The 21084-nt window shown below is 45.2% G+C and overlaps 1 protein-coding gene across 2 annotated transcripts in view; it reads left to right on the plus strand.

The window, feature by feature from the left end:
- Positions 1-254: 254 nt before the first annotated feature.
- TMEM272 (transmembrane protein 272) overlaps positions 255-21084 on the plus strand; it is a 33426-nt gene continuing 12596 nt past the window's right edge. For both annotated transcript variants that reach the window (XM_080375824.1, XM_080375825.1), the window contains exons 1-3: positions 255-3122; positions 10558-10617; positions 17272-17354. In XM_080375824.1, coding sequence (XP_080231950.1) covers positions 3065-3122; positions 10558-10617; positions 17272-17354 — 201 coding nt within the window. In that variant the 5' untranslated portion in view covers positions 255-3064. The remainder of the gene's footprint in view (positions 3123-10557; positions 10618-17271; positions 17355-21084) is intronic.

The following is a 21084-nucleotide window of genomic DNA, read 5'->3' on the forward strand; positions in this document are numbered from 1 at the left end:
GGCAGCAATGTGGGACACAACATGAGTGCCAGGCAGGCAGCACCAGCGCTCTGGGGCAAACCTGGCCACTGGCCACTGGTGGGAGAGGGCACTGAAGAGGGAAGCGCTGCACAGGCTGGGGGAGGCAGAGGTCCTGTGGCTCTGCTGTGGCTGGGTTGCAACCTGCCACCCTGAAAAGTGGCTCTGTGGAGAGGCCCCAGCTTTCTGCAAGGGGCTCAGAAACTTGTCGTGTTGTCCGTCCGTCCCCCCCCCCCCGCTGGCTGTTGTAACCCATGAGGAGGTCTCTTCCCCCTGGGAAATGACCCTAGGGAAGGACTAATTGGAGGAGATCCAGAAGCTGGCTTTGGTCTTTAACTTTTTTCCTAGTTGTGGCTGAGTTTTCTGTTTTGGATGTGACTTTCCCAACTCACCAGCAAATCAGGAGCAGGCACTGTGCGGCAGGACACCTGCCCTGCCTTTGCATGCCACCAGGCTTCACGCTGCACTACTTGCAGTCTCCTGACAGTTTCAGCGATCATTTCCCATTTCAGCTGGGGAACAGTTTTGTTGCTATCTGGCTGCTGAATTGCACTTTAGCACCCTCATGCATTGTCACACAGGAAGATATTAATCTTTAACACCCACAGCAACTTCTGCAAAATCACTGCAGAAGGGCTGGGGGGAAAGGGCAACACCTATTTATCCAGCAAACATAATGACTTCTCTGAGGGATTTGTTAGTCCTGTAGGAGTCAAAGCCAATGTCTGAGGAAGGACTGAAACCATTGCCTGGCGGCTGTGTGTCGTGTCCTTGTACGAATACGTTTTGCGTGCAGCCATCACGAATTTGCTTGCGTTATCTCACCTGTTAAAACTGCACACACAGAGCTCTGAGTCACAGTCATTTCTGGGCTCCATCACTAGGTGGTGACATGCCCCCAGAAACCAAGTCGTCCTTCAGTTTGTCTTTTTTCCTTTACTGTCAAAAAATAACTGCACTTAGACAAAACGTACGTTTTACCCTCTGCTTATGGAAATACAGCATTCCCAGCCACATGCAATTTTGCACAAGGGAATTCGGTATTCAACTAGCTTTTAATATGGCATTAGTTTTGTTAACATGGTTTCTTGTAAGAATTACTGCCATACAATTAATTCCAGTCATGAACTAATATTACTAATGTCTGCATAATTTAGAACATATGTGTCAGCAGCCAGATGCATACTCAGAATGCATGCCTGTTCTCACACTTTCTAGGAACAAATCTGTGCCAAAAGTTTTAAAGTTTAAAATTAATGTGTCATTTGGTTATGGAAACTACTTGTGTTCCTTCCTCCTTCCTGTTCTCCCTGAGCGTGCAACAATGCTCGTTTCCTTCCTTAAAATATTTGTCAACAGTTGCAGCCCAAAGCCAGAGTATTTGCTGCTCTGAAGAAGATTTGGTGTTTGGGATGAGTAGTATACACTCCCCAGAGGTGAGGCTCTTGTACGTATTCTCTATTCTGGTCCATCATCCAGTATTGATGGAGATGTCCACTGGGATTTACAAGTCTTATTACAGCAGTAACAGCCATCAGATGAGGTTTGTGGCACAGTACGAAGATGAGGGTTGGAGAAGGAGAGCTAAAATTCATGAGACACCTGATGTGATGATGGACACTAGAAATCTGGATACAGATGTTGATGGCTGGCTGCTACACACAAGTGTCTCAGCGTGGGTTACTGACCCGGTGGCATGTCCACAAAAAGCCTCAGTCCTTGCTCCTTGCCTGGCTGCTCACCAACAGGTAAAGCCAGACCTGCCTCTATTACTGCTGTCACTGCCAGGAAATAGCAACTGCAAGGCCAACGCGCAAGGAGCAAAGCCCATCCCACTCCCATGGCAGCACAGGGTCCTGTGCTGCTACTGGTGATGGGTTTCTGGGCTCGCAGGAGAAAGCAGGCTCCCGGGAGACAGCCAGCTCTGCTCAATCACGGCTGGTAGGGCTTGGACAGGCTATGGAGGGGCCTATGTCACATATCAGACGAATGGTACAAGTCTGTCTTTATCTTCAGCGTATGTCGGTGGCCTTGTGGTCCCTAGTAGGCTCTGGGCCAGGTTGGGCTCAGCATTGCAACATGAGAAATCCCACCGGGTTTCATGTCATCTCAGAACAGAATGAGGCTAAGCTTGAAATATTGCTCTTTAACCATTAGGAAATCTAAAGAGGCTGGTTTGAGGTATGTGCAGAAATGCAGCTTCCCCCATCCTGGCCTCCTCCACGCACACCTTCATCTATCACAGAGCTGCCGCTGGTGGTAGAGCTGTGGTGACCCTGGGCAGAGGCTGAGGCTCGGAGTGAGTGAGCGAGTGAGTGTGTGTGTCTCTCTGTGTCTCTGTGTGTGTGTGTGTGTGTGAACCGTGAACCTTCCATGCTCTCATTGATGCCTGTTGCTACTTAGCTGTCTGGCACTGTCTGAGCTCAGGCCTTGGGTGCCTAGCTGCTTGCTCATCCCTCACCCCACCTCGTAAAAATTCTTCTTTACAGAGGGCTACTTTCTAATCCAGCTACTTTTTTACCAAAGGCATCTTGTTCTGGACTCCCTGTGGTTTGAAGCTTTTATTCTATGTTCCTCTTCAGAATCCTGCTCGACCTTAAAACTATTTTCATCCTCTCTCCTCCCCTTCTCTTTAATTCATTTTTGCTCACTAAATATTTTTTTCTGAGGTTTGTGCAGTGAACCTTACCTGTTTCGCTGAGTTTTCTCATAATGGTTAAATACACTTTGTCCTGCCCCACCTCCAATCAAAGTCAAGAGAGAACCTTTTATAGTTTTCAGGAAGACAGCACAGATACTTGTCCCCCAGCCTTCCTGTGACCCCAAAGCTCCAGCATCACTAGCAAGCAAGCCCAAAGCTGCTGGAAACTCTGGGTGTGCCACTGACGGCTGATGTCTGGATTTGGGGATGTTTTAAGTTTTTTGAGGGTAGTGAAAGCCTGCTAAGTGTGTGAGTGGCTCTTGATCAAGATAGTAAGTTAAACACACTTCTCATAACCATATTAATTTCTGTATCCCCACAGACACCCCCAAAAGGCTCTTCACAATGACTGCCGGCCTCGAGAAAGCTTGCCACCGTTGCATATCTAAAATTGCCAGCAATGGTAAGTTCTGTTAGTAATCTCCTTTCCATATTTAAGCAGCTCTGTCGCTAAGCCAGGTATATACAAGAATTAAGATGAAACCAAGTCCCACCTGAATCTTCCACTAAAGTATCCTTTTCTTCCCTCCCTTCTGAGGTATTTTGTTTCCTAGGCAATTTTGGGTGCTGATGGAGCACACAATAGGGACTCTATCCTGACAGCATCTGTCTGCTGCAGTATTTGGATTATAGCAGACCAGTGTAAAATTTCAAACACAGACACCACCACACACCTAAATATAGGCTGCAGGAGACAACCTAAGCAATATAATGTGTTTGTCTCCTGTTTGAAGCGGTACCTTACAGGTAGTCCAGCAGAAGTTTCTGCAGGGAAAACCACCTGGTAAAAAGCAGCACAGCCAGCCTAGGAACAAACTTCCCCAGAAGCAATTCCTGCAAAGCAAAACTGTTGCCAGCCTGTGTGCTGGCATGGAGTATGGTCAGGAATAGCTCTCCCTTCACCTAGAGATATTTGGAGCAGGGTCTTCTTCCCTCTGCTTGCCTGGCCCCTGGCACAATGCCACCGCAGGCACGGGTAGCCCTCCTAAGTGGCCCTGTGTTGTGGGTGGGAAGCATGTTATCTGAATGGAGGTCTTTGGCACGACAGCCTGGGGTCACTCAAGTTCTAAAGCAACTGGTTTGTCTCACCCAGGGTGGAGGATGCAGAGGGTGTGTAACAAGCCACCATCTCCTGGGCTGGGTGAGCAGGCTGGCTCTTTCTCTCCAAGGAGCAATGCAGCACAAGGCTGACCTGGGCTGGGGGCTGTGCAAGCTGCACGGAGAGGCACAGGAAAAATACCCTCACAGGGGTAAGGTTTTGTAAGATCAGCGAAGCACTGTTGTTGGCAGGAGGTTAAAAACCAAGGGGTTTATAGCAGCTTACTCCTGCTGACTGCATCTCCTTTTCACTCCAAGTTGCAGGTGCCTTTTGCTTTCATTTCTAGGCAATAGCAATTTCCAATTCCACTCAAATATGAGAAGAACCCCCCTTGACTACTTACTGTAATATTTCACCCACAGTAATTGCTGCATTTGCCGGTCTAGGGCTGTTACCTTGGGGTCTTTTATATTCCTGCTTTTGGTTCCACTTGAAAGGCTCTCAAAGTTCAGAACAACCTTTTATTAATGATTAAGCCCCGTAACAACTTGCTGCCTTGCAACTTTTCGGAGAAAACCAAGCCAGGAGGACAGCCAGCCCTGGTCAAACCCAGGTGGGATGGCCTGGATTCAAACCAGGCCCACCCACAGGAACCTGGCACAGGCAGGGAAGGAGAGGAGTTTTCCAACCCACCTGTTGGTGCTCATCGTTGCCCCAGAGGAAAGGAGGGCTAGGGAGTGATGAACACGGAGGGGTGCGGAGCATGCAACACTCTCATTACACCCTGATGAGCCCCTGGGAGTGGGACCCAGCTGGTGTGAGCTCCCTCACACCCCACAGAGAGGACATACATGGGGGATCTGGGCCCATTGGTGAATATCACAGTAACAAAAGGCAAAAGTGGTATTTTCTCTGATTTTTGTTCCTACCAGTTACAAGCAAAATGCCACTTTCCCTGTTGGTATTAAATTGCCACTAGGACTTTAATGATTACAGAGAAAATAAGTGATCTTTCTGAATTTTTTTTGAAAGAAAGGGATTAGTTCTGCCTCATCTATGCTCTCTTACACCAGGAGCACCCTCTCAGGTACCCACAAAGTTACCCATGAGTAAGGCAGCTCAGAAATACCGTTCCAGGAAACTCATTATCTTTAGGTTTTCATTACATTTAAGTTCAAAATCAGCTCAGCTTTACCTATGGATCAGCTAGTGCATCCAAAATTGATTTTCTGTTCATTAAAATGCAAAACTTCCTGAAGTGCAGTGACACTTAATTTCACTTTTTCTCATCATCCTGTGTCTATTTTTCAAAGAGCATTTCAGCACAGGGCCATATTTGTACCTATGGTCTCCTGATATTTAAATTACTCTGAATAGTTAACCTACCTATGCAGCATCATCTCAATTCTTTTCATTCTTGGTACAGCAATTTACATTTGGAACATTAGGGCAGCCTTTAATTAACTGACAAAAAAAAAAAAAAAAAGAAGGCTAATCCACTACCCTGGGTCTATTGCAAAGCAAACTGGTGGCTCTTTATGTAATGCTTAAATATTGTTTTAGAAGTACATCTGGAAATTAATCACAAGGGGCCAAATCCAGAACCTAGACCATGGCATAATTGTAGTTCAGTAGCTAGAGGCATGGCATAAAATTAAGACAAGCCTCTCTACAATATTGCTTAATCCCCAAACCCTAACTTACACCTACGTCTGTATCTACATCTACATCCTCCCCATCTTGAAGGTTCCCAGATTAATGGCACCTCCCTATTCTATACCATTTCTGATGAAAGCAGCATAGCTGGTGTCAGTGCAGGAAACTGGAACTTAAATTTTAGGTGATATGTCACTGACATAGCCTATCATCTGGGTGCCAAAGTACAACTTCACAGTTACACAGCCTTGCCTAAGCAAACAGTGATGGCACGCAGCAAATAGCAGGTGGCCCTGAGCTTGGTTTTGGTCTGCAAGTTGGTTTTATTGTGCTTCCCCTCCCTCCTAGGTGGCTTTGCACTGGGACTGGAGACCTCCACAGGAATGGCTGCTCCTTACACTGAATTCTCCAGCTGCTGAGTATCTAGTTTGGTCAAGGAACTAAAATCGCCCCGGGGTGGGATTCCTGTCATTTGTCCAAAGACTATTCCAGCAATATATCTCCTTCTGGTGGCACTTAGCCTCATGGAAAGAGCAATTTTTATTTCTGCTCAAGTTCTTCTCATGCCTCTACCTTCATAGCTCTTTGGATCACTCACAGGTCCATTCCTGAGTGCTCCAACGTTGCTGTTATTTTCTCTCATTTGGCCGTTGGCTAGCCAAGCTGAACAGATTTAGTTCTTCTTCAAAGTTAGTTCATTCAAGTCTTTTCTGCATATTCCGTCTGATGCAATGACTGTCAGTCAAAAGCCCAGAAAGACATGCAGTATCTGCAGCTACCAAAGCCATGGGCAGACTCATTCCTGGTCTGTAAAACTTTGACCTTGCTGGAGCTGGTTCCCAGAGAGATCCATCAAGACTTGCTTTGCCACTGCAGCACCCACACACGCTGCATCCTTTCTTTTCTCTGAGTCCCTATCAATACTGCAGGAGATCTGCAGATACTGTGAAGGAATAAATGTGGATGAAAATATCTGCTACCTGTCTGCACTCCAGTCTGTTTCACTACCAGTGCCCACACTGCTGTACATCACACTCTGACACTGCTTGCTGAGCTAGCGCACTACCATCTGCATCTGCTGCAGGGCATGATCAGTCCTGGGACTGGGCCAACCGACCCAAAATTGCTCACATTCAGACTGCTGAGAGTCATCCCCCTTCAGAGCATCATTCCCACGGGGCATCAAAGGGAGTACTGTGAGTTTACACCCAGAGTTTTGCTGCTCAGCTTGCTCATGCAGATAAATCCTGGAGTAACTGCAGAATCTGTTTGGAAGCTGATGACATCTCATTTAAAAAAAAAATACAAAAAAAATCCCTTTTTATCAGGAACCTGACAGACTATAGAACAAACAGCATTTGGGACTGATGGTAATGTACACAACACTTCATTTATTACTGTATTTATTATCAGAGAGCTTGTCACACACTCTACTGAGTAGGTTGCACTACAGCAGTATTAGCATACTACCTAAAAGGAGTGGGTAGGTTGAGATTTATACTCATAATTCACTTCTGAAAACCCCGTGAGGATCCTTCTTACCTGAAAAGAAACTTTCCTCTGTCTTCAGATTAAACAGGGACAGCCTGAGCTGATTTGAAACTGCCAAGCGCTTAGAGAAATCTTGGCAGCAAGGTAAAGTCTGAGGAGCCCACAGGTGTCCAATACGGCCTCCAGATGTGTCCCACATCCCCCAAGCCAGGCTGTGTGCCCTGAGGCTGGGCACAGAACCAGGGGTGGGAACCAGGCAGCGGCAGAGGGAGGCGAGGACATCTGTGGTGCAGGGGCATGGCTATGGAGGATGTAATGGCTCAGGCATCAGGAGGGACCATGACCTACAGCTGTAATGTTACCAGTGATTCCAAGTTCACTTGCTTCCATGGGGAGACCCTGGCAGGAATAACTCAGCTAAATGGCAGACTTACATTAGCTGACCATCCTGCTGGGCAGGAGAGAGAAAATCTGCACCCACTGATCTAATTTTTGTGACCACAGATTTCAAGGAATGTGCAAGACGTGCAGCCACTTGCTCTCCTCTTCCGCTGTTGTGATCCCAGGCAGGAGCTCTTCCCATTTCCTGGCACACTGGGACTCACTCACCAATGCCTCCCAAAGCAGGACTTCACCAGTGCCCCACCACGAGCTGCCCTGGCGGTGCAGAGCAGGGGCTCCTGCCTGATGCCCTGACATCAGCTTCCGAGAGCAGATACCCTTCTGAGCCATGCCCAGGAACACTTCCCTCACCCTGTTGTGATTTTAGAGACTACCAGCCCTTTTTTGCTACTTTTTCTAGGAATGGGTCCAGGGCCTTCTCTGACCAGCCTGTGAGGTGATACCACTGACTTAAAAATACCACAAGTCCCACATACGAAACTGCACAGATAGCAGCATCCTCTCTGCTGAGCTGTGCTACCCTGCGGCAAATATAATTTTCTTAAGCAATTTGTCTTCAGACCAGAACGGGGCAGCACAACCCAGACAAATCTAGGCAGAGAGTGCATGTGTCCCGGCTGAGCAGCACTGCTGTGAAAAGACCACACAAATTTTGGGGAAAACAGGTTTTAGTGCTGCTAGTGGCATTGAGAGCGGCTGCGGAGCCCTGCCAGTTGTGTAGTCAATTGTTGAGAGTCTCACTTTGTTAAACATGGATCTGGAAGCCTTCCCAGACTATGCATCTGCCCCTCCAATTCGAGACCTAAGAGGCTGTAGCTGAATGGGGAGATAATGAGTAAATACATTCCCAGGGACTGCTTTGGGAGGGGAATTAATGAACCATTATCTTTTCCTCTTGAGCTCCGGTGGTCCCTACCTCCCATTTCTCCCCTCCAAAATCAAGCTATCGGGTAGTTGCTCGACAGAAGCAAACACGGACAGCTGCGTGCCAGATGCGCAGCCCCACATATACACAGCCCCCTCCCAAGCCTTTTACAGAGCTTATTGCAGCATCTCTCCCTGGGGCTCAGACAGACCATGTGCTGCACGATTAAGAAATGACATGATGCCTCCTTCTGCTGGGCTCCTGAGTACTTGCCTGTGCAGCAAGGGCAGAAACAGGAGGTGGCTGTGAAACTGCAGGCAGAGAGGTGACGCCGCTCCGAGAGCTGCCTTGTGATGACAGGACTTCTGGCAGCACGAGGCAGTCAACGCAACTCCTGCAGACCTGACCTGCACTCATTTGGATACCAGATAATTGAGGTGCCCAGGGTGTGGGCAGTATTCGTTAGGTGATGTCTGTCCATGGGTGTGTTGGAAGGCCATCTCAGCTACAATACCGTTGCTTCTGAATATGAAAATAATAGTCTAGATAATGTAACAGCAAGAGGACCTACCACAAAATGTGACATGTGGTGAAAAAGGAGGCTCTAGGCTGAGTTGTTCTAATGAGACGCTGTCAACTTTTGAAAGAGCTTAGTCAAGTGTAGGACACTATTCAAGCAGAAGAATTTCTGTACTGTGCAGCATTCAAGAGGCAGGAGGGCCTAGGCAAACACGTGTGTGCATGAAAGAGAGACTGACCGATGGGGAGAGCAGGAGGGGGTGGTACAAAGGGACAGACGTGCTTTCTTCAGCTCGAAATATCTTCAGTCTTTACCAATTCATAGAGATAACAAACATGCTAGTTCTGAGAACGAAAGATGTCTCTCAAGTGCTGAAGTGTAAGATCCTCGTTCTCTGCGGAGAAAACACGAGCAGTGTATGGGGGATGGTGTGTTCCCATCAAAAGTGTCTGCAAGGCAGAAAGCCTGGTGGATCTGCCCTGAATTTTGATGCCACCCCTATGTCCTCTATCTCAGTTTTGCCTTCTGTAAAATAGAGGCAATGATGTTTCCCTTTTTCTCTAAGGCACCCTGAGGGTGATGTTTTGGCAGTGCTGCAGAATTTCCCAGAGTGGCACTGTACGCAGGGTGCTGGCGGTGTCCCCACTCCTGCATGGGGAGGAGGATGCCATGTGCCTTGCAGAGGTTGCAGTTCTCTGGCACGGGGAACTACATGACAAAATTTGCCTGGGGAAGGGCTGGTTCCAAACCTACCCCGAATGCTTGCTCCAAGATTTTTCTTCATAAGCCTCCAAGGAGACATCCTACTCCTTTTATTATCTTCTCAGCCCCTCTGCAGTCTATGTCCACCTCTGCTTACCACCCTTTTGCCTCCTTTAGGCATCTACTTGCAGACTGAGCCATTTGCAGAACCAGTCTCTGGAGACACTTGCCACAGAATGTCCTCATTATGTTCTACTCTCCTTTTGCAGGGCAGTGTTTCACTTTAATAATGCCAAGTGTTCATGATTAGGCACAGAGGTGACAGCTCTGGTAAGACAGGCTGCTCACACTGTTCTTGGCGCTATTGTTTCTCACTTTCTGCAAAGGTAAGCATTCATCCTCTGCAGCATCAGGCTATGCTGGGAAAATATCAGGGTTCAGATACACCAGCAGCTCTCTGGGGAGTAGCTAAGCACCTCAGATCCACTCACCTGTGGGAACAGTCTATGTGCACCCCAAAGAGCATCCTTCCATGCAGCATAAGCTGACCTATCCCAATGACAAGTCCCAGTGCTTGCAGCAGGGCTGCTGCCTTTGTGTTGATGAGCTGAGCTTGATCAGGGAGTTAGACCAGCCAGAAACTATTCACATTTGCAATAAAGACAGTTTATTTAGCTATCAGTGAAAACTAAGTGGAATGGCATTAAAGCTGCTATTTGCTTAGCAAACAGATACGGCTCATCACTTGCCATGGATTAGCTGATGCAAAGTTACTTGTTACTGCCAGGTGACTGTGCAGTGTCTCCGAAGCTGATGCAGACTAAGGCAGCAGTGGCTGCGTCCTTGCCCTTGCAATAAGACAGCTAGAAGTAGCAGCAACAAAAGCAGTTTGTGTCTCCCATTGCTTTTCTGCTGATACAAGGACTAACAATGTATAAGATAAAAAATGGAAGCTTGAGCTCTGGGAGAGTGATAAACCACTTGCTGGTCCCATCATCTCAAATGCTGCACCATAAATATGATATTCCCACCCCAACAAGTGCACTACATTTCTTGCTACACAACTTTATAGATAAACAGCATCTGTAAAGCACTGGATGGATTTGCTGGTCTCTAAACTTCAACCAGCCACAATAACACTGTCTTTCTTTTCTCATTCACAGCTTGCTTTATATTTGGGCTCCTCACTTTCCTTGCATTACCACTGTCCATGACTTTTATAGGTAAGTTGACTGCTAAAGCAATTTAGAAATAGGAACTTTCTGGCACTGTGTGGCAGGTTAACACATCTGGTAGGAGAAAGGAGTTAGGAAACTTAAAAGTTTCCAACTGTTGCACCTGTGTATTGGTACCTTATCTTCAAACTGAATCCCAGCCCATATCGCATGGTGGAGAAGAAGCAGCACTTGAATTCTGACCCTATTTGTCTTAAATACCCCTCCAGTGTGTCTCACCTCAGTACAGGGCTCTGTCTGTGGGAGGAAGCTCAGAATCTGACACATGAGAAGATTTCATTAATCAGGATCCCTCTGTATTAACTGCACTATAAAAATCTCAGGAGCATAGGGCTGGAAAGGAAGAAGAGATGATGTAGGCTGCTATTTCTCCACCTTTTTGAAAGTGAGATCTGCTTTTTGGCTGATCTATCTCTGTATAACCCCCCACAGGCTGGATTTGCAAGTAGCATTTCAAGATCAAATATTTAAGAAAGGAAAAGAAAATCCTTTGAGCTGCAAATTTTATACATTTTTAAACTGCATAAGGCTCTTCTTAAGCATCACTTTTTCCTCACCATTAACATAGATATTTTTTTTTTAACCAACCATTTTCTAACACTTCATTGCTCCCTTTGGGCCTTTCACATCCTCCACATGGGTTGCAACCTCCACTTCAGAAACATCGGTAGAGACACCAGCCCACCGCCGCTCAGACAGGCTCACACGCTCACGGCATCCCTGACAGATGTCTGACTTGTCCTTGCTCAAGGAAATTCCATGGCTTCCCAAGGAGCCTATTTCAGCATTTTATTGCTCTCACAGACAAAATATTTTTCCCCATATCCAACCTATATCTTCCCTATGGCAAATTAAACAGATTACAGCCTGTCCTATCCACTGTGGTCACAAAGATAGGTTGGTCACTGCCCTACTCAACAGAACCTTTGAACTGTTTTTGAAGGCTGCTATTATAACCCCACTCCATCTTCTCTTTTTTTCCCAGAGATCTTAAAAACGTACTTCTTTCATCCTGACCCCACAGTTCACTGTTTCTGTAGCTTCCCGCCCCCCCGCCCCTCATTTTTTTCTCCCTCCTTTGGCCTCTGGCCAATGTAACTATTTTTCTTCCCTCATAAAAAAAAAAAAAAAAAAAAAAAAAAAAAAGAACACAGGACTCCAGCTGAGACCTGAGGAATGAGCAGTGCAGAATAATTAGCTCTTCTGTTTAACATGCAGGATTCCTGTAAACACACCTCAAAATAAAAGACGCTCTCTCTGCACCAACTCATTGGCTCCAATTGAGTTTATGGTGCATTGTAAGCCCAGATTTGGCAGTGCTGCTCCCTATCAGACATTTCTCATTTTTTATTTACATTGAAGTTTTCTCTCCTATACAGTGTTCAGCTTTATCGTCTGTCATCTCGTAGATTTGGGATGTCTTTTTCCAATGTATCCAGATCACTCTGAATTTTAAGTCCTGTCCTCAAGAGCCCTAGCAATCATTCCAGATGGGTGTCCTTGAGAAGCTGTTCACCTTCTGCCTCATTATTCATGAAAGATGGTGCAAATTAACTTTATGTGCAGCTGCTGTGGGCACGATGCATCCCACCTAGATTTGGACGGTATGCATCTGTAACCAAGCTAAGTGCCATGTGATGCCCTTGCAGGCGGTTAAGAGAAATGGGCATTTCTGAGAGTGAAAGTTCCATACCCTCTTTTAGGTGTCTGCATTGAGATGAGATGAGTTTTAAGGAAGAAGTGGGACACCTAGACTGTTGGCACATTACAGCTGGCCAAACCCACAAAAAAGTGTTCAGCTAAAGGTTGGTGCTGCTTCCTTTATCTGCAGCCTTCTGAGTACCAGTGATGACTGTGGTAGGATTCTGATTAGGATGTCCTAATTAGGAATTAGGGAGTTCTAATGAGGGATTAAGAAGCAATTAGGAAGTAGGGAAACGGACTGAACTGTTACATCTCAACATTTAGGCTTTTATGCTTATCCATGACTTAAAATTGCTATTTATCCGTTAAGAGGATTTTCGTTTTAGCTTTTCCCCAGGCTGAATACGCCTGAGCTGTGGAATAGGGGTGGGAAGGTATAATTCAAAGTGTGATATAGCTTGCTTGCATATTGACAGCCAACCTTCTGGAAATGAATCCGGGGCTGGAATCTGACCACTTATAAATATAATTTCCTAGGAATATTTCATAATATCTTTAAGATCAGTGAGAAGTGGAAAGTATATAGAGTAAGATACTAGCTTGGAGCTCTGGTATCTCATGCATCAGACATAGAACCCTTTTGTTCCACAACTTACTGAAATTAAGAGATAATGTCACTGTAATATAGTGTTGTCAGAGGATATTGGTTTCCTGCAGCTACATATCTGCAAAGGCATTTTTAGGAAAATGAAATGTCAAGGAAAATGCAGATATTTATTATCCAAGCAAAAGCCTCTGATTTTCTGATAACATTCTGTTACCATGATCTCAGAGAATAACTGATGTGCTGATATGCCCCCAGTTGTTTTGGCTCTTGCTTTTTGTAGAGGAAAAACGTGAGTTATTTTCAAATGTTAGTAAATAAGTTATAATAATATTTGTCCAAAATCAGAGATTAGTAACTGGTAGCCCTGGTAATAATTACACGCTAACATTGTACACTTTTAAAATTTGGTAGTACTGTAAATCACAATATAAGTCAAGATACATGACAAGGACTCAGCAAATTTTCCAGGCTCCAGACTGGTGACATCATTTAAGCCACAGACTGTTTAGCAGCTTTCTAATTTTTACTGGTAGGGATGATCCCTTTTTTTTTTTTCACTAAACACTCCAAAAATAGAGAGAGCTATGGAAGGACCTCATAGACATTTACTGAGATTTTTTTTTTTAGTTTCTGGGACAGTGAAGGATTGGTCCCAATAATGCATTCTTGTATGTTGTCCAGACTACCTTTACACACAGTGTTCCCCATGGGTAGCTAAATCACATTTGAAAGCTGATGATGACATAATTTTCTCAATAAGCAGTCTACATTTTCCCCTGTTCAAATTTAACCCAGTACTACCCCTCAAGCTCATATCTACTCCTCCAAATACTTCCTCGACTCTCAAGAGCTCCTCATAGCTGTCTGAAACCTATTCTTATGCTCTGTACCTTTACGTGACAGCCAGTCTTGTTCTTTATCGGTTATGGTTAACATAATCTTTCCTTGCATTTCAGTCCGTCAGCCACCCACTGCTTCTGTTGAGTTTCCTCTGATTTGCTGATACGCTTTCTGATAAAATGGTGTCCAGAATCAATTACTTGGAGATAAATCTTCTGCAGCACCTAGTTCCTAGTGTAAAGCCAACAGTCCAGGGCCCAACTGAGGTCTGTTCTAAGTGATGGCAGCTGCAGTCATCCACTGGGAACAACTGAAAATGGCCTGGCATGTTGTATCCTTTGCCTGATGTTAGAAGAGAAGGTGGGGAGCGGGCACCAGACATCAGATTAGCCTTGCTATACAGCAGCCCTCCTTTGCTATGGGATGCGCTTCAGCCATTTTTGGCTACCTGAGAAGAGCAAAGCAGCTAAATGAGGCCAGTGTTGTATTGGCTTCCATACATCCTGACCCCTCATCTCATGCATAATTGTGAGTCACAAGGGCACTTGGTTATTAGTGATCCGTTGTGGGCCACTGCCCAAAACGGTGTCCTTAGCTCATATCCTGATCACTTGTGAGTGCTTTTTCCACTTGGCTGGACTTTGTGTCCTGCATCCCACTGCAGCATTGTTCTGTGGTAGCCAAGAGGTAAAATGTGCAAGTACCTCTGCTTCCCCAAGACTCCCATCTCTTTTTTCCCCTGGGCATTGTGCAAGCTGTTGGACACCCTTGCTGTGTCTGATCTTGCAAAGGTTGCTGGTTTATTCATTTGGACTCGTGCTGGTCTGTGTCGTGGTCAGGTGTAGAGGACTGAAGGCAGTGGGTTGATCAGCATCGATAATATGCAGCTGTGGCCTTGCCTCAAAGGCAGTGGGTTGATTGACATGGATGATGTGCTCATTCCACTAAGTAGTTAAATAGCTCTGAGGATTGTAGGAGAGGGGGCTGGGTGGAGGAGGAGTGGTAGGGTTTGGCTTCTGGAGGGAGGAGAAACAGCATGGACAGTAGAATCTGACTGAAGGTAAAGCCTTGTTGCAGCCTGATAGCTTGCTTGTGCTGCAACAGTCAGGTTTAATTGCTCTTCGCTATAAACCACAGATTGCTAGGGCTTGCAGGGAGCATTGCACCAGAAGCAGAGCTTTGGTCTCTCATGGTTCATATACCCCATCATTAGCAGTCAAAGGAAAGCATACCTAGTGCTCATGGGAAAGAAGAGAATGGGAAAAATTGATGCTCTCCTACTAGTTTGGTGTTCCCAAGTAAATCAGGCACGTGCTGCGTGTGAATTGATTGGCACATGATGTGTGTGCCTAGATTTCACTGCAAGAAATGCCAATCCCCATCTGTCAACAGGAGGTCCATATTTCCTATTCACTCGTAGTGCTGTATTTTTTAAGTTATTACTGTATTACCCCATTTCACCTCCTCTTTTGCCATCATATCTGCCTGCAACATTCTCCCAAAACCTACAGAGTACCACTGCTTGTCGTTCAAATCTTTCCCAAGACTGACTGCTGTCATGTTACATATATGAAAGGACTCCATAATAGATCTGTCTGGGAAATAGAATCACAGCTCCATGAAAAAAAATTGGCACATTTTCTTTTTTTTTTTTTTTTTTGCCTCAAACCAAAATCTCAGTAACACACTAGAAATAACAATTACCTAGGTTCCTAAACTGAAATGTATTCTCTGAGATCCCTGGCCAGTTGCTTTTATAGCAGGCTATTATAGGGCCAAAGACTGGAAACCCTGGAAGCTGCTTTCTGAAAATGATGTAATTTGTGACAATTTCCCTGCTGCCCACCCCTGTAAATCTGGGAGTATGAGTGGGTCTCAGTGTTACGCAGTGGCAAAATGAACACAAAATTACAGCATTGCAATAAGGGACAAAAAGGGAGAGAGACCAAATCCATCAAAGTCCAGCCCTTTTCAATTATGAGAAGGCTGGTAATAAATACTTAGCATAGAAGAGTCCACTGGACCCATAGCCCTTATGCACAGCAGGTCACAAAACACTGCCCTGCATCCTACGACTAACGTAAGATCTATAGCAAGCAACCACAATCCAGAACACCTGTATTATGCTATGCAAAGAGCACAGGAGAGGTTCAGGACATCAGCAATGTTCTGGACCAGCAATAGCAGTGGATATGGTGGGCAAATTGACAAGCTGAAGAAGATTATAGCTATAGAAGGCAAAAACAGAAGGCAAAAATCAACTGGTACTTCTTTCCTGATCCCTTCTGCTCAGTGTAGTTTGCAACATGGTGGCAAGACATTCCACCTAAGAGACAGCACTAAGACCAGCACATTGCGTTCGGGATCCTGCATCTAGATAACCCAAATTATTCAGAGAAAAGTCAAAATTTCTCCTTGAAAGCTTTTACAACAAGAAGAAAACAGCAAATCCTTTCTGTCCTTTGCAACTGATCAGTCAAAGCTCTGAAACGTGGGATCAATAACAATGAAATTATAGTGTAATGAACAGTTTAGAAATGACTGAGGATGCCACTGGGTAAGAGACTCAGGCAGGGGATTAATCTCATCTAACTTTAGGTATCTACAGCTGCCTGTCTAGATGCCTTGTACAGCCATGGAGATAAAAAGGCATTTTCAGGGCCCAACTCATCTGACCTATTTCAAATGCCTATCTTAGGATGAGATGCATTGAATTTTACAAGTGTCTATTTCTCCCTATTGAATATAGAGTCTAGGAAACTAGTTCAGATGCCTGCATTGCAGAAATCTATATTTGGGCAGATGAGTCTCACTGCCACAGACCTGTACCACAAGCTTCAGTGCCTACTGCCAGCAACATCCTTACACTGCCATACACCCCTTTCCCTGAAACTTACCCAGCTTTCCCTTTCTAGCAGTAGATTTGAGGGTTGCCAGGATCCCTGGCTCCATAACAACCAATGCTTTTAGCCTCCAGCAACCCAAACAGCCTGGAAAGTTGAGCTTCTGTGGTTCCCTATGAGCTGCCTGGGAAGCTAAAATGGTTCCAGGTGCTCCCACAGGCACTGGCTCTTAGGCTTCAAGGCATCTGACTCAGGAACATGCCACGCTCATGGGAGCTAATGAGCAGGAAAGGCCTGGGAGAAGCTTGCCGGAATTCTTTCTTTTCACAAAGAGTTTTGATTTTCAATGAATTTTCTACTGCTGATGAAAATTTCCTGTCCAGCTCAGTCAGCTGTTCATTAAACATAGATGTAGTGGCTGAAGCTAATAACCTCTGTACATGGCTCCCATCAGTAATGCCAGAACAACAGTACTGCTGTTGTTACCTTTGTGGCCTCTCTTCCTTCTGCCTTTTGCTTGTTCATGGCCCTCACTCCTGTAATGGGAGATCCAAACCCCCTTTAATTCAGCCCCCATTTCAACAAATGCTGGATAAAAGTCTTGGATCTAAGCACTACACTTCACTTACAGCATCTTTAGTTTTCACTGTACAGCTTGTTCCACTATTTGATCACTTGAGATAACAAACATTCATTTTTGCTGTTCAGGAATGAAGTTTTTGGAAGATTGCCCAGTTCAGCCACTAATTCCATTATATCTGTTGGTGGGTGGCGTGATTGGCAGCTTAAAGGTAATGTGCCTTTTGTGTGTGAAAAATATTTTGTGTGACTAGACTTTGACTTGCTAGTTAAGACATAATGATGGCTCCAGACAGCTATGTGCATGCAGTACTGAAGAGAGCTATTGAGATTGGACTGTGCTTGTTCCAGCACCTAAAGTACCCATCAGCCAAGTGAGATGCTAATGAGTTCAGCATTGTCCCACACATTGTGGTGTGACTTTCTCCTACATCACAGCATCTGTGCTACCATCTCTACCGAGGGAAATGACTACGTAACATGGATGCCTGTGGTAAATGGGGTCTTATTTCCACAAGCAGTCCTCCAATCCTGCCAAACCTTTTCCTTTGTTTTCAGACACACAGGCTGGACAAAAAGTGAAATTATTCTCCTAGTTTTGGGAATACTATAAAACTACAGGTGTTTCCACATAGTCCTTCACAAGTTCAATTTACTCCCACCACCCATGACCTGCCTGGCCAGAAGCAATGACTATGCAGCAGCATAGCTTCCTTCCAGAGGAAATATATCCTTGTATCGCAGCAAGGTTTATGAATCTAGGCACAGCGTTTTCTAAGCACAGCTACCTGTCTTCTAGTGGACTGTGCTCACTGTATCTTCACTGACCCAGAGCGTGGCTGCTTGACAGGTAGAGACACCCCCATATCTGTGTCACACCCTCATCACTATAAAGCTATAACTCTGCATTTACTCTAGAGTAAAGGATTGTCTTTTTCTGACAGTCCCTTTGCAGATGGTGTTAACTGTCTGCTAGAGGCTTGTCACAACAGATTGCAGAGATACTTTAGGGCTTCTCAGCAGGATTAAGCAAAACTTTTTTTTTTTTTTTTGCTGTCCCAGTGATGTTCCTGTGAAAGGAAGGGAATGGGACAGAGCTGAAGGAAAAACTTTGGAACTGGCACTGGTAGGGCATGAAGGGCTAAGAACAGCAAGTGCTGCTGCTGGAGGAAGCATCTGTACTGATAGCAGTGGCTGCTCTGGATAGCTAACGGGGGCAGTAGCAAGCTGGTACCCAGCCTACCTTCCTGGTGCCCAGCATTGGCAGAGCAGGCAGGGTAGACCTGATGGGTTGTGGCCTAATGTTTCAGTGCAGGCAGCCTGTCCCTTGAAAGGGAATCTGCCCATCTCCTATTTGACAGCACTGCATATTGCAGCCAGCAGATGCTGCAGACAGGAGGTAGCTATGTTTCCTTTTCATTATGTTTCTAGCCCAAAAGAATTGATCTAGGATTGAAAGGTGGGAAAGAATATTCCTCTGCAGGTCTCTGCATCCCCTACACTCTTTCACAGTGGTAAACAAACCACAGTACATCACTGGGACATGGATCCTCCTCCTGAGGACCTTTGGTCAGTAAATAAGTAAATGGAGAAAAAAAGAAAGTGCTTAATCTTGTTATGAGGAATTTGCTATGTTAAGAGTTCTACTGAGAAATGCTTAGCCATTCAATCATACCAGTGGACTTATCTGTATAATCAAAGGTTCATTTAATAATAGTTTAGAAAAGATTAGAGCAGAATCAAAAGGAAATTTTAATGCTAGTGAGTTGAAGCCTACATAAAAAATGTTGACTGTTTCTTAGCAATTTCTGGTTTAAAGTCAGTTTTTCTCACCCTAAATAAGACGGTAAGTGGGTCAGTTAATATTTATGCTGATGCCAAATAATGGCTTGAATTTGGCTTCAGTTGACAGCAGGACTGCCTATTTTGCTGTTTGGCAATACATTTAGTCAGAATTTGATTGGCTTAACTCATGTGTCATCTCACAGTGTAGTCAAATTCGACCTGTCTCAGCTCTGCCCCCTGTTGTGTTCATCAGACTGCACTGACTTCACTGACCTTGAAGTTTGGGGTTTTTTTGCTTGACCTCTGAAAGTTAAAAGGTCAGAGAATGTGTACAGGATGAAGCTTGAATGAACACTGTCCAGTGATGGACATTATGTAATAGCAAGTCATTCTGGCCCACATCTGCATAGATCTGTAGGCTCCTCATCTGTTTCTTTATCACCTTCGGTCTTTTAAAAGGCAATGGTAACCTACAGATGTTCACCAAAGCAACCGAACCATTCTAGAACATCCAGAAAGGCCTGCTGAATTCATGTCATACTCCTCCATAAATGTATATTCAGCAGTAATTAACAATGTGAGCAAGTGCCAGAATTTGTTTCAATCACAGCTTGGCAAGGCCGTATCCATAAGAATTAAATGCACTTTCCATGAACTGGTAAGATGTAGCTGAGATGCATAAATCACCTGGGAGGTTCCTCTGACTTCCTCAAAACCAGTGCTCACCATTCCCACTGCTAGGCTTGGTGAAGCTTGAGTAGAGACAGCTGCCTATGTGTTAAGCCCACCCTAGCAAGCTGCACAGAGCTTCAGTCCAGCCACAGGTCCCTATGTGGAAAACTCAGACCCACTGGCCAGATAAGTTTATCTCTCCTGTGTGTCATGACCCTGCCTAAAATAAACATTCACCTGAAAAGAAGATGCCCTGCTCATTTGAGCAAGCCTACCAGTCTGAGTGCTCAGCTGGATGTGAGACATCCAGTGGAAACACCATTTTTTTTGGCCTATGTTGGTGCTGGGACTTTAATCTCTGTTTCTCACAAACTGGTACCAACACCTGGGCTAGAAAAATAGCTGGTTTTCTGAACAAGTATGTAATTGTTTACATATAATTGAATAGTTTTACAGGGAAGAACAAGAGAATCCTCTTCCCAGGATGTCCTGGATCCTCATGCTAAGCGTTGCCTGTAGAAAATTGGGCACCCAGACTAACATCTGAACTAAGCCAAACATATACCCAAATGGCTTTTCCTTAGCTGGTGTTCTCACCATTAATCACTGACAAATGGAGAAGGAAGAGTGTAAAACGAGGGGTGCTATTCCACCTCATTTCAAAGAGAAGAATGAGCACAGAATATAACTTGGAGAGAACACAGCTGAGAACCCCTGCTTGGACAGTATGTCACTCCCCATAGCCACTCAAAAATCCACACTTTTTACCTCTCCATCTGAATTTTATTCCTGGTTGGCCAGGGCAGTTCCTTGCTCAGTTGGTTTCTGAGAGTCCCTTTCCCAAAGACACAGCTCACTGCAGGAAGACTTGCACAGGAACCTAAAAATAGGAATTGTGATAACAATAGCTAGTGTCTTGAGGACTGGGCCAAGTGTTTCAGGTGTAGCAAGAACATAGGTTTCACAATGTTTGGCTCAAATCCTTGTCAGACCCTTTATATACCTCACCTATAAATCTACCAAAATTAAGAAACTCATTTGGGGACAGAAATTCGAAAGCTTCTACACACCTACATACAACCTACTTACCTACCTGTAAAGGAATAAAGCTGGGTTAATTAACATTGATAATATACAGCTGTGGGCTGGCTTCAGGGGCGGTGGGTTGGCTGATGTGGATAAGGTGCAGCTGTGGCTGGTTCTGTTAAGGGGTTGGGCAGCCAAGGAAGGGAGAGCAGCTGAGGAAGAAGCAGAGAGAAGAGCATGCCCTGGATGAGGAGACACTAGGAGAAGGCAGCAGAGGGACTGGCATGTTGTATGTTGGTATGAGATGATAAAAGACCTTGTTGCAGCTTGATAGTTTGGGGAGTGCTGTGACACCTACCTACATACTTTGTATTGCCCAGAGTAAACTAGAAAACTTCTAAGCATTGCTGATGAATCCTACTGCATTTCCCTGTAGACCAGACCTTCCCAACCTCACAG

This window comes from Falco punctatus (genome assembly GCF_963210335.1).
Source record: "Falco punctatus genome assembly, chromosome: 2".
Lineage (NCBI taxonomy): Eukaryota > Metazoa > Chordata > Aves > Falconiformes > Falconidae > Falco > Falco punctatus.